Source organism: Amblyomma americanum, chromosome 10 (assembly GCF_052857255.1).
Source record: "Amblyomma americanum isolate KBUSLIRL-KWMA chromosome 10, ASM5285725v1, whole genome shotgun sequence".
Lineage (NCBI taxonomy): Eukaryota > Metazoa > Arthropoda > Arachnida > Ixodida > Ixodidae > Amblyomma > Amblyomma americanum.
In genome coordinates this window covers 125,287,056-125,301,086 of record NC_135506.1, presented here as the reverse complement: position 1 = coordinate 125,301,086, position 14,031 = coordinate 125,287,056, and the positions used below count along the sequence as shown (strand labels likewise).

Below are 14,031 nucleotides of genomic sequence, written 5' to 3'. Positions count from 1 at the left end.
CGGCAAAGGTGCTGCTGTAAATTATTATATCGTCCATGTAGACAAAGCACCTCTTTCCCAGCAACACGGCCAAGATTACGTCCGCAGTTCTCTGCCAGACTGCAGGGCTGTTAACAAGTCCCATCGGCATGCGTCTCCACTGAAAGTGGCCAGACGGGGTGTTAAATGCGGTTTTGTCGACATCGTGTGGATCCATTTCGATCTGCCAGAACCCCGATGCGAGGTCGACAACTGTAAAATACTTGGCTGACCCAAGGTGCGCGAGGGTTTCCTGCACCTGTGGCAGCGGGTAGGGATCTATCCTTGTAACGGAATTCAATCGCCGGTAGTCTATTACCAGTCGAAATGAACCATCGGGTTTCTCAACTAGAAGTGCCGGTGCCCCCCACGGCGACTTGGAATGCTCAACAATGCCTTTGTCGATTAGCTCTTGGACCTGCCTATCCATTTCCTCTCTTTGTGAGTAGGGAATTCTATAGGCCCGTTGGTACACTGGTGGCGAGTCGCCAGTTGTAATGCGGTGTTTAATCACTCCGCACTTTCCCAGGTCTAGCTTCGATGCAGCGAACACATCCGAGTAGCGCTGTAGGAGACCCTCAACTCTTCCTCGCTCTTTGCAGTCGATGTGAGAGAGGTCAAACTGCAGGTTCCCTTCTTTTCCTTTCCTTTCATTGACGAGGCCCGTAGTGCAAATCGGGGTACCCTGCTCATCTACCTCAGCCGTGGAGAATGTAGGTATGTTTTTGTTTTTCGGCAGGTGAAGCTCTTGTTGCGAGTAGTTACATAAGCGGAAGGAACCCTTTACTTTGAGTCAACCGTGACCAAACAGCCCGCCACACCCAGTCCTATTGCGAGCCCCTCTATAGGTTCAACGACTCCTATGTGTCCCTCATCAATCTGAGCTGACATAGCTCCCACACAGATTATCTCTGACCGAGGCGGCACCACTGTTTCTCTCGTTGTCCTAACACTAACGCCCGCGTGTGTTAGCGAGCCCTGTTTCGCGCTCTGTTCCATAGTCCACTCGTGCAACGTACTCGGCCTCTCGATTTGCTAATGGGACCAAAGCCCCGCGACAGGAAAGGAAGTTCTGGCTTAATATGAGATCGATGCCATGCTGCCGTAACAGGTCCTGACCTACGAGGCCCGATATACCATCCGGCAGCGACACAGCATCGGAACAAATGTAGCTGGGATGGTCAAAACTTTCGTTCCCGATTGTGAAGCGCAAAAGGTACAGTCCTCCCGTGCCGAGGTCAGCTCCTGTGATGCCCACGAATCTTACTTTCGGGGATTCTCGGGCCTCATGCACCTGCCTGTCTCCCTTCCTTGTCAGCAGATCAAAAAACTTTTGCTTAAGGAGCGTTATCCGGGAGCCAGTGTCAACCAACAGATTGCAAGTGACCCCGTTTACCACGAATTTGGCAATCGGGCAGGATTCTCCAAAAACGCTTACAATAGCACAGCTATTACTGCTCTCCCCCCCAACCGGCTCGGCTGCGGGGGACTCTACGCGTTTTTTGACACAATATATCTTTGTTCCATCCCCGTGTTGGTCGGCGCGCGCTGCTGCCCATTTGGCGTACCAGATTCGCGGTTTAGCTCGGGACAGTATCTGGCAACGTGTCCGTACCCTCTGCAAGCATAACAGCGAACCTGCCTCCTTTCACGGTTCCGGAAATTGCCCCTGTTATTTAACTGTAGGCCTTCCGCGAGGAGCGCCTCCAGCCGGTCTAGCCTATCGGTCAACTGAGTAACATTCGCGTCGGCGCTTGCACTTTTTGGCTCTGTTACAAGCCGCACCTTCTCACTGGAGACAAGCAACTCATTACGCTCCTCGTCTACAGCTGCCTCTACCGCTCCTTCAAAAGTAGACGGCGCCTTAGACAGAACAAACCTGCGCACCGGATCCCTCAAGCCAGTGATGAACTGGGACGTCATCTGTTCCAGAAGCAGCTCTCTGGCGTGCTTTTGCTTCGAACTATCAGGCCCCGGTTCTCGCGCTAGGGTTTCGTTCCCAAGGAAGCGAAGGCGGGCGGCAAACGCTCGTGCGTCTTCCCTCGGCTTCTGCCGAGCGTCGAGGAACCGCCTGAGCTTTACGCTAGAAGCTTCCCTGTCGAAATATTTAAACGCTAGCTTTTTAAATTCAGCCAACGTGCCCGCCTTCCTGACTCCCTCATCTCTCCAGGCAAAATCATGTGCTGCCCCTGACATGCGACATTTCGCCATTCCCAGCTGTTGTGCATCCGTTAACCCGCCCATTTTGCACACCTGCTCCAACATGTCAAAAAATTCAACAATAGACGGCCCCTGACCGTCGCCAGTGAATCTCTCCACCATGTTTGCTAATGCAAGTACGCTTGCCCCAAAGGGCTGTGCACTCGAGTGGGCTTCTTCCATATTAGACCAAATATAGTCAGTGCCTCAAGCTCTTCTCGCCGGGGGTGCAGTCCAGCTTTTGCCCAATGATTTAAGTGTGGACCCCACTTCTGACACCAATGTGATGAACCAGTTTCTTAAAATGGCCCTGGGTCCACACTGGGCATGAGGAGATTGATGCACAGACTCCAAAATGATTTTGAAGTGATTTAATTAAAGCATCTGGCTCGATGCCGCTTACGGGACAGAAGCTGGGCTCGTCGTCGCCGGGGCTGAGTCAGCGTGGTGTGGCCCGGGCTCGATGAATGGCTGGTTGTCTGCAGCGGCCGGGCTGGGAGTTCCTCGTGGCTGTGCTGCCCTCGTTCTCGGCTGGTCGTTGGATGAGCGGCCAGGCGTGGAGGCGCGTTGGCGAAGGTCGAACGTTAGCGACGGCTAGACCCCGGGCTCAGGTCAATGCGCAGCCCCAGTCTTCTGCCTCGCTCCGTCTCCGGCCCTCTCGTCCACTCGCCCCGATCGCTCTCCCCCTTCCTCCCGTCGGCTTCCGCTTTTAAAGCCTTTGCTTCTTTCTTCAGCCGTGGCCGCGTCTTTGTCCACTCCCCCGTAGCTCTCGAGGGGTGCATAATGACGGGGACACTGAAGCGTCGTTCGACAGGGCCGTCGACGGTTACCATATAAGGTCATGTTTCTCCGCCACAACCAAATATGGTCATGTCTCTCCGCTGTGACCCGACGCCAGGACGGCGCGGCCAACCGTCTCCAGGAAAAGTCACTGACCGGCTCGCCGTGGCACCGGTGCATGTGCACGAATCGTCACATAAGTAATAGAAAACAGCACATCTCGCATTGAAACGTATAGCCCCATCTACAATGTTTGCATTCGTTCCGTTATATATACTCGAACAGCAAGGGGCACCCATCCGGGTACAGTTGTGTAGCGAACTTGCTTGGCTAATAAAACACTATGGGTTGTGGTATAGAAATAAAACCACAAATAAATAATAGATAGGATTTGTATACATTCAATTACTAATTGAAGCGTTAGCATATCGCACCGCAAGCCGAATTCTAGGCCCACCTTGACCGCCCAAACGAAGCAAATTTTGTGTGGGACGTATCTCGAAGGAGCATAACTCGACAACGAATAGACGTGCATTGTCATTTATCTGATAGGTGGCACCAGGCGTCCATCACTGCGTAAGGTGGAAAAGGTGTGTTACTTTTCCGAAGCGCTCAGGCTTTTCTTCACTGGCCGCGCTTTATGCGGAAAGACTTTCAGTTTACGCATGGCCAATAAAGCTAACGCTCGTTACTTCAACGTCTTCCAGACGGTGGCAGCCTCTTTCGTCCCAGCGCCCGAAGGCCATCCGCAGGACTGAATGCTGGCGTGTGTTTTGGGGCTAGCTGCGGGCGTCACTGAGTTAGGAAATCTTCGTAGATCATGTTAAAAGCATTGGTGACGCTGAAAGCTACTTCGTGGGTATGTTTTGGTTTCGATTTATGCAGTGTGAATAGGTCGTTCTGATGCGAAACAAATTTTTGTGTGGATTATTGTGTGGCAGCGCACCCTCTGGCTGCGCTGGGTGCGCTGCCACCCAGTGGCTGTGCCGCTACGCTCTCACGTGGTTGGTCACGTGGTGCAGAGCAGCTGCCGGCGGTGTGGCGCCGTGGCTGATCAAGTGTTTAGTCACGTGAGCAAGTTCCACTCGGCTAGCTGTAGCTATCGCGTCACTCCAGATGTAACCACAGCCAGCTAAACCACCGCCAATTTTTTTTTCAAATTATTAGTGTGGAACATTATCAGTGTGATTACTGCATGCCTGAACGATGATCGATGAGGGAGCATAAGAAAGCGAACTATATGTTACCGGTTGGATCCGAACCCGCGACCTGCGAATTACTTTGCTCTTCCAACTGAGCTATGGCGGCTTAGGCGTTTTTTGCTTTCAGTGGTGTTTGCATGGCTTGAAACCTGACCATTGGCATGCGGGTGTTTTTGTAGCGATAACTACACTACGCCAGCCATTACGCATGAGCCATGACACCACCGCTCCGCCAGCTGTGCGCATGCGCGGAGTGACCTCATAACAAGCAGATAGTGTGCGCGCCGCATGCCTCGCCGTTGCGCCGACGGCGCAGCAGACACAGCCCGCCTCGTCAGTTGTGCGCATGCGCGGAGTGACCTCAGAGCACGCAGCTGGTGTGCGCGCCGCGCGCCTACATTACAGTAGCATTTCGAGCCCTCAGCGCGGCGGTGCTGTGGTCACCATGGCAGCTGCTGGTGGCACGTGGCTCCGACGAAACAGAGGGGGGGGGGGGGGGGGAAGAGGGAGAGTGAATCCACGCCCAGGGACGAAGTTGTAAAAAGAACGCCCAGTGAACCCCAGCGGCGAAAGACTAACATTGCAATTCGACTGAGCGAGTTCCACTCGGCCAGCTGTAGCTATCGCGTCACTCCAGGTTTAACTAGCGCTAAACCACAGCCATTTTTCTGTGTGCTTTCGAATTTATTATAATTCAAGCGTGAAAAAATGCACTAATAATTTCCCACTGACTAATATAACAAGTTAAAAAGATAGAAAACCATTCCTACGCTTTTCTGGGTTCAGTGGCTGATCGCTTCAGTCATGTAGTCATAACAAGCCCCTATTTTGCCTTCCTTTGCCTCCTGAAGAAGGTGGAGCAGAACGAGGACAAGCGAGACAAACAAAGACGAGCGCTACTTACAACTCGTCTTTGTTTGTCTTGCTTGTCCTCGTTGTTCCGCGCCAACTTCTTCAGTATGCATACCAACCAACCAGCCCAACTTTCTGCTCTCCTAAGTTCCTTTGCCTCCTCAATTGCAATCGAGGGCCTCGGTTTTGGTGCTCCTGGTGTCATAGGTACCATAAGAGGGATTTCACAGTTTATTCTCTCCCGATGCACTCTTCGATAACGTTCCATTTCACACTCGCATTATTTCAGGGCGTAACATTTCTCCCATCGTGAAATAGAGCCACTATTGTGCATTCCCTCATCGTTACGTTTCACGCAACATAAATACCTCCGAAAGTACAAGACTGCAAAGCGACCGCCGTACCTAAATCAATGGAGCACCGCACACAAAACTCGGAGGTCATGGGTTCAGATCCCACGGCTGGCACGTGATTGTTTTTTCTTTTCCTCCATAATCAGTTATCTTTGAGCAATAAATTATTTGCTGCCTCATTATTTTTCATTCATCAACAGAAGAAATAGAAAAGATAGTAAATATTCCCAAGCCCAGTGTTCAGCTTTGTTCCCATGTTTCGGTTGAAAGCTATTTGTCCGTCACTTATACGAAGGTGCACCGCCAGGTAGATGACGCAGGCTAAAGATTCACCAAGCCAGTGGCTATCCTCAAAGCTTGACAGAAGGGTATGCTTTCCTTGGGTGCAGCAAGTCCAAGTAAGGTATCTCGGACAAGCGCTAAGAAGGGCTCATTAACTCCTCTTTAAGTTCTGTGAAAGTTGGCCTCTGTGATGCGAGCTCTAAACCAGTCCCACCCAGGCTCGTTCGGGTATCAGCTTGTCAGGGGCAGAGCATACCATTCCTAGAAATTCTGGCTAGAGTACATCCAGGATTTTAAAATAAAGTAGTACCTGATAAGTGCACAGTCACACTCACAACGCTATACGCCGCATCCGTTTAGGAATCTCACAATGGCTACTTCTTCAGCAACATCGAATCGTTAGAGGGCCGTGTTGTATCTCCTTAGACAAGTCGCACTTCACGCGTCGAAACTTCAAAAGCAATCATCGAAACAGCAAACCTGTCATGTCGCTTGAAACATGTTTATTTAACACTTTAATGCACTTTACCAGAATTCAACACTTCAGATATAATTTCTTCCAGTCGCCCAATGTCATGATCCACGATGTGATCATGTTTTGAAAGTCAATGCGTAACTTAAAACTAATTTTTTTTTACCAACTCATTGCTTTATTTATTTATATATTTCTAAATGTCCCCACAGCGCCCTGCTGGGCATTATTCCGATCGTGGCGTCTAAGACCTTGCAGAAGCCGATCGCCGCGACGCAAAACTGTAGCGACGTGCGTTCTTAATTTTTCTCACAGTTTGTACATACATTCTTGCTCCTTTGGTCTTAAAACACCTTATTCTTGTCTTTTATTATTTGTTAAAGTTTAATTCCTTTTATGTGGTATGAATTATGCGTTTTTGCTTCCCATCCTATTGATAACCTAAAACAGGAATAAATAAATATTAAATAAAAACTGCCCTGTGAGATCCTACTGCTTCTTGAAAATCTCTCGAAATGATAGGCGAGGGAAAGTGTTTTAGTGGAACTTGACAGTAGAACGCCTTACGAATAAAGCACAATGAAAGCTCTAAGCGTTTTACTCGCATAAATGTGGCACGCTATCTGTCCGAATGCCGCCAGCAAAGTTTCAGATCGACCCGATCGCAAACGTCAGTCGCCAGACACTTACCACCGTCATGTTGTGGAGAGTGGCGCCGGTAACGTGGTACCGCTTCGGTTCGTGAAACTTATGGGCAATCACGTCGATCCCTGCTCCGGCGTCGACCGTTATATGGCTCTTGTAGTACTTGATGTAGCACGTGAACTTCTGATCGGGGCCCGAGGGTTGTGGAACCTTAATCTCTACAAACAATTTAGCCTGCGTGTCGTAGCCCTTTGGCTTCGGTATGTTACGGGCGAGAATCGGGAACTGGGTAATCTCCACTTTTGGCCTAGGGGGAGAAAAAATGAGGGCGTTTTTGTTCAATAAATTTAGGTACAAAAAAAAGTATTCGCAACAAAACGTTTGACAGAAGAGAGAAAGCGGACTACAAACCTAAAGCGTACGTGTGAATGACGCATTTCTGCAAAACGGACAAGAGTACAGTTCGGTTAGAATCTTTCTGTAGCCTGATCAGTTGGTGTATCTAAGAAATATTGACAATTTGCCGTGCTTACAATGACGAAATGGGTACGGTGCCATCCACAACACTCTAAAAGCGAATTAAAAACAAAGAGTAGTCTTTATAGTGATAATCAGCCTAAATAAGTACACGGCCGGACAAGCGATACCTAAACGACATCTGAGTAATCTCGTGTTGCGTCAACCTTAAACTTAGGTTTTGAGTTGGCAGTTTAGCGTTTAGACATGACACGGGTTTGGGGGGATGCAGTAGTGAAGATTTCCGGAATTGTTTATACCACCTTGGATTCTTCAACACGCCCTAAAACCACATAGCGCGAGGGTGGTTATCTATTTCGTCTCCACCAAAATGCTACTGCTACGGCCAGCATGGAACCCGGGAACTTATGATCAGCAGCCGATCAGCGAAACCACTGATCCACCTCGGTGCGTTGAAATTTGGAGTAAAATAAAAAGCCCTATGTAGCCTGCGGAGAATGCAATCCGAATCTCTACATACGCTATTATAGAAGCTGTAGAGGTGTCCTCCATATTCATCATCATCATCATCAACCTTACTACACCCATTGCAGGGCAAAGGCCTATCCCATGTCTCTCCAATTAACCCTATCTTTTGCCAGCTGCATCCACCCTTTGCCTGCGAACTTCTTAATCTCATCCGCCCACCTACCTTCTGCCGGCCCCTGCTACGCTTACTTTCTCTTGTAATCCACTCCGTTGCCCTTAAGGACCAACGGTTATCTTGCGTTCGCATTACATGCCCTGCCCACGCCAATCTCATCCTCTTGATTTCGACTAGGATATCCTTAACCCGCGTTTGTTCCCTCACCCACCCTGCCAGCTTCAGGTCTCTTAACGCTACACCTATCATTTTCTTTCCATGGCTCGCTCCGTTGTCCTTAACTTAAGCTGAACTCTTTTCGTTAGCCTCCATGTTTCTGCCCCGTAGGTGAGTGCCTGTAAGATACGGCCGTTTTACACTTTTCTCTTGAGGGAAATTGGTAAACTGCCACTCATGATCTGCGATAATTTGCCATATGCACTCCACCCCATTCTTATCCTTCTAGTTATCTCCCTCTCATGATCCGGATCAGCTGTTGTACACTTTTCTCTTGAGGGAAATTGGTAAACCGCCACTCATGATCTGAGAGAACATGCCATGTGGGCGCCACCCCATTTTTATCCTGGTGGTGTGGGCTCGGTAGCGGTGTGGGCTCGGTAGCTGTGCCATGACACAGCCTCCTCATCCACTGATTTTCGCTATGCAGGTGCTCGTGCCTACCTTCGCATACGTCTTGCCAGCGCTCTTAAACTTTTCGTGGGTCGTCCTACCAGAGCTGGAAATGCCATTCTACAATGGGAACAACCGAACCTTTGCTTTGGGCGCCTCGGAAGCGTCGATAAAAGCCGCGCCCCCTCACTGGATCCTCGACACCGGATGGAAAGCACAAGCGGCAGCGACAACATCGTTCCTGCCAGCGCATAAGAAGCACCGCTTCCCGCCGGCGCTTTGTGGGCTCGGTAGCTGTGCCATGACACAGCCTCCTCATCCACTGATTTTCGCTATGCAGGTCAGTAAACCATATTGCCTTTTTGCAAAAAAAACTAGTAACTACTGTCTGCTACAGCTGCCGAGCCTGCAGTGTTGCATTTTTGTCGCTGATGAATGTTTTGGTGTCATAAAATCCCTCCTGCTCTTGTCGGGCGATATTGAGACGAATCCTGGTCCTGATAAATTGGACCGTATTCTTGCTAAGCTGGAGACATTGTCAGCTGGTCAAGACCAAATAATAACCGATGTACAGGACCTTAAGCGTCAGATGCGTTCTATTGACATAACAATTTCTGATTTGAGTAAGCGCGTAGCTGACCTAGAAAGTGTTTTCCAGGGTTTATCTACTCTCAAAACCGATCTACAATCTGCCCAATCTGTCTCCGCAAACACTGCTGCTCTTGTTACTAACCTTGAAGCTCGGTTAGATGACACCGAAAATAGGTAACGCCGTAACAATTTGATATTCTATGGCCTTTCGGATTCTAATTCGCGCGAAACGCTCGTTGAATCGGAAGAATTAATAATCCACCATTGTCAGGACAAATTACAGATAACCTTGGACACAAGTCAAATTGAGCGTGCACATCGTTTGGGCCTCTATGAGGAAGGCCGTCGACGGCCGATTATAGTAAAATTTTTGTCCTCTAAAACAAAAGAAACTATCCTCTCAGAGGGACCCAAGTTGAAGGGCACCGATTTTAGCATCGGAGAAGACTTTTCCCTTCCTGTTTGAAAAGCACGCAAACACCTTCTCGCGTTTGCAAAAGCAGAAACCGGACCGTTCTCCCTGCGGTACAAGACACTTTTTCTCGGGAAAAAACGCTACACCTTTGATGCTGCCACAGAAACGGTTACCGAAATAGCATAGCGCTTATCTCGCTACCGTCACAAATCTAATATTTGCTATACCACCCCTCGAGAGAATATTTGCCTGTCGGTTATCTATACCAATATACGCAGCCTGCTTTCAAAGACCGATCTTCTGTCCAGTCTCATGTCTTCAAGGGGCAGCAATCTGCTCGTTTTGACAGAGACATGGCTGACTGACAGTATAAGCGACGCTGAAGTTCTTTGCAACTTACCAAACTTTAATCTTTTTCGTGCTGATCGCACTAGCTCTCGGGGGGGGGGGGGGGGGCGTTTTTATTGCTACAAGCAATCAGTTACAGTGTTCCCACATCAACATCACATCAGACCTCGAAATACTATGGCTCCTTTGCCGAGCCACACGAGTATCTATATTAATTGGAGTTTGTTACAGACCCCCTCATAATAGTCCCGAATTCCCCCGTAAACTGCAGAACATTTTAAACGAACTTAAAACTAGACACCCTAAGGCACACATCCTCCTTTTTGGAGATTTCAACTATCCTGGCATAAATTGGTCTACTCCTCATCAACCTGTTTTTAGACAGGATGAATCCCGTGCATTTATGGATGTCTGCCTAAACTTTAACCTAGCGCAACTAATAACACAGCCTACACGCATCGCCGGAGATACTGCTAACATCCTTGACCTCATACTATCTAGCTACCCCGACAGCCTCAACGCTATCACTTACCTCCATGAAATCAGCGATCATAAAGTTATTCATGCATGCTTTAACTTCTCTCCAATGACAAAAGAAACTTCCCAAAAAACAATTTCTCTTTACAACAAAGGAAACTATGAGGCCTTCAACGCGGAATTGGAGGCCTTTTTTCCATCTTATCAGGAATCATTTGACGAACAAGACATCCACACAAACTGGTCAATGTTTAAGCACAAAATGAATGAATTGACTAACAAATATATCCCCAAATGCAGCTTCCGCGCTAACCACCAGAAACCTTGGTTCACCAAGACTCTTGGAAGATTAGAAAATAAAAAGAACCGCCTCTTCAGAAGTGCCAAACTGAGCAGAGCAGACTGCGCATGGGAAAAATATTACGGTGCTGAAAAGGCGTATTTGGTCGCACTAAAAAACGTTAAACGTTCCTTTTATCATATCGACTTGCCAAATATACTTACAAATAACCCGACTAAATTCTGGCAGCTTCTAAATCCCCAATCTTCGCGCGTTGTTACCCTGACTGACTATTCTGGACGTGTTATTTCGGACTTTGAGTGCGCTAACATATTTAATTCTGCCTTCGCATCTGTATTCACTAATGAACGAGAACCACCACCCCTCATGACAACCAATGACCCCACAACTGCAATGCCAACCGTTACGTTCGCAGAAACCGGCATGTCCCTTCTAATAGATAAATTAAAATTTTCTTCATCCACCGGCATTGATGGAATTAACACAAAAGTCCTAAAGAACACTCGCCATGCATCTGCCAAGTTCTTATGCTTACTGTTCGCGCAGTCTATTTCAACGGGTATCATACCCCACGACTGGAAAGTGGGGAAGGTCGTTCCAGTCCACAAGTCGGGTAAAAAAGATTCGCCACTTAACTACCGCCCCATATCACTAACCAGCATACCCTGCAAGCTCATGGAACACGTCATTTACTCTTTAACAATGCAGTTTCTGGACTCAAATACGTTCTTCCATTCATCACAACACGGATTTCGTAAAGGATACTCCTGTGAAACGCAATTAGCTATCTTCGTTCATGACCTGCATGCCAACCTTGACGCTAACCTCCAAACCGACGCAATCTTCCTCGACTTTGCTAAGGCTTTTGACAAGGTACCCCACAACCGCCTATTTCTGAAACTTTCCTGCCCAAGCTTGCATCCTGACATACTAGCATGGATAAAAGAATTTTTGACTCACCGTTCCCAATCAGTCGTCATTAATAATCAAATGCCTAACTTATTACCAGTTTCCTCAGAGGTGCCCCAAGGATCCGTCCTAGGGCCTCTTTTGTTTCTAATTCATATTAACGACCTACCTCAGAAATTAGATTGCCATATTCGGATGTTTGCCGACGATTGCGTTATTTACAAAACAGTTACTGACTCCGTTAACCAGCAATCCCTACAAGATAACCTAAATCTGGTACAAAACTGGTGCAACGACTGGCTAACGACACTTCATATAAACAAATGCAAGTATATATCTTTCAACCGTCGCAGTAATCCTCTCCTGTTCCCCTACTCTATCTCTAACGTTCCTATCGACCCTGTTCAATCATATAAATATCTCGGTGTTCATCTTAGTCATGACCTCACGTGGAATAGCCATATCGCGAACATTATTTGATCTGCTAACAAAACGCTTGGCTTCTTAAAGCGTCATCTCCACTCTGCCCTCCAGCATGGTAAGCTACTCACATACAAATCACGAGTTCTATCATAATTAGAATACGCATCGCCCATCTGGTCTCCGAAACAAGTATACCTTACTAACTCACTTGAATCAGTTCAAAATAGGGCAACTAGATTCATTCATTCCTCATACTCTTTTGATATCAGCATATCAGCTCTGAAATCGCAGTCCAATCTACCTACTCTTGCACTTCATCGCCACATTGCTAGTTTATCCCTATTTCATAAATTATTTTAATCCGAGCTATCACAGGAACCCTATATCTGCCCTCCCCCACCGCGCTTTTCTCTTCGCACCGGACATCGGCAGCATGTATCTCGGCCACGAGCACGCACAACAACTTTTTCTTCATCATTCTTTCCCCGGACTGCTAGCGACTGGAACGGCCTTCCCCATGAACTTGCTGCCATCACATGCCAAACTATGTTTCTTAACCAAATTACGCGTTTGCTTGCATCACGATAATCATTTTTCTTTGTATAACTCGTTCAAGTTTTGTGTACTTTTTCTGTTGTTAATCTATATGTGTCCCACCTCTTATGTAATACCCTCACACGAGGGTCTTTAAGGGAATAAAGTGAAGTGATGTTTTTCTTTCATGATCCTGATCAGCTGTCACTACCTGCACTGAGTAGACAGGCCGCCATCAGAATCTGAACCTGGCAACGTTTAACGCTAGAACTTTACCTATTGAAGCTATTGAGGAACTAGCGAGAATTACATGGGATGTGAAAGGGCTTAGCGAAGTTAGGAGGACAGGTGAAGCGTATACAGTAATAAAGGACGGACACATACTGTGCTATCGCGGATTAGAGGATAGACGAAAACTAGGTGTGTGATTCCTCATTAATCAGGATATAGCTGGCAACGTAGAGGAATTCTATAGTATTAGCGAGAGGGTAGCAGCTATTTTAATTAGGCTGAATAGGAGGTACAAGCTGAAAGTGGTGCAGGCTTACGCGCCTACATCCAGCCATGATGACCAGACCGTTGAAAGTTTCTAAGAGGACGTAGAATTGGCAATGAATAAAGTAAAATCACAGTATACTGTACTGATTGGCGACTTCAATGCGAAGGTGGGAAAGAAGCAGGCTGACGACCACGCGGTGGGTGACTATGGGATAGGCACTAGAAATAGCGGGGGGAGATATTAGTCGAGTTCGCAGATAGAAATAATTTACGGATCATGAATACCTTCTTCCGCAAACGAGAAAACAGGAAGTGGATCTGGAAGAGCCCCAATGATGAGACTAAAAATGAAATAGACTTCATACTAGACTTCATACTCAACCTGGCATCGTTCAGGATGTGGCCGTCCTCAGAAATGTGCGCTGTAGCGACCACAGAATAGTAAGGTCTCGAATTAGCTTAGACTTGAAAAGGGAACGGAAGAAGCTAGTGAAGAGGAAGTCCATTATCGGGTTAGCCGTAAGAGGGAAAGTACAGGAATTTAGGATAGCGCTACAAAACTGATATTCGGCTTTAACTGAAGAAGACGGTCTTGAGGTTCATACCGTTAACCTTCATATTGCTTTCAAGCAATTGGTGCGCTCTGACCTCTACTGGCCTCTCACAGCCGACATAAGGTTTAATGCATTATCATTACTAATCTCACTTTGGCCAAATCTGTCATTCTTATTTGTGATGCCTTGGCTATAGCCTCTAGGGCTCTGTCTATTGCCCTCCCACAAACACCCTTCGCCCATCTCCCCCTTGAGAAGGAACAGGAAGAGCACTCATACTGGCCGCTATCTTCAATTTAACTACCTTTCCCTAGCCTCTCACATAAGATCAGGGGTTGCCTCGCTTTTTCGTCGAGCAGACCGCACCTGCATAGAGCCAGAGGACGTGAAAGCCGACCGTCAAAGAGTTCGCAAGGACCTCTCCGAATGTGGCTACCCGTGTATTTCGT

At 47.7% G+C, this 14,031-nt stretch overlaps 1 protein-coding gene across 1 annotated transcript in view; it reads right to left on the bottom strand.

Annotated features, from left to right (window-relative positions):
* Positions 1–6,806: 6,806 nt before the first annotated feature.
* LOC144108690 (uncharacterized) overlaps positions 6,807–14,031 on the bottom strand; it is a 344,153-nt gene continuing 336,928 nt past the window's right edge. The window contains exon 7 of the mRNA XM_077641861.1: positions 6,807–7,110. Coding sequence (XP_077497987.1) covers positions 6,807–7,110 — 304 coding nt within the window. The remainder of the gene's footprint in view (positions 7,111–14,031) is intronic.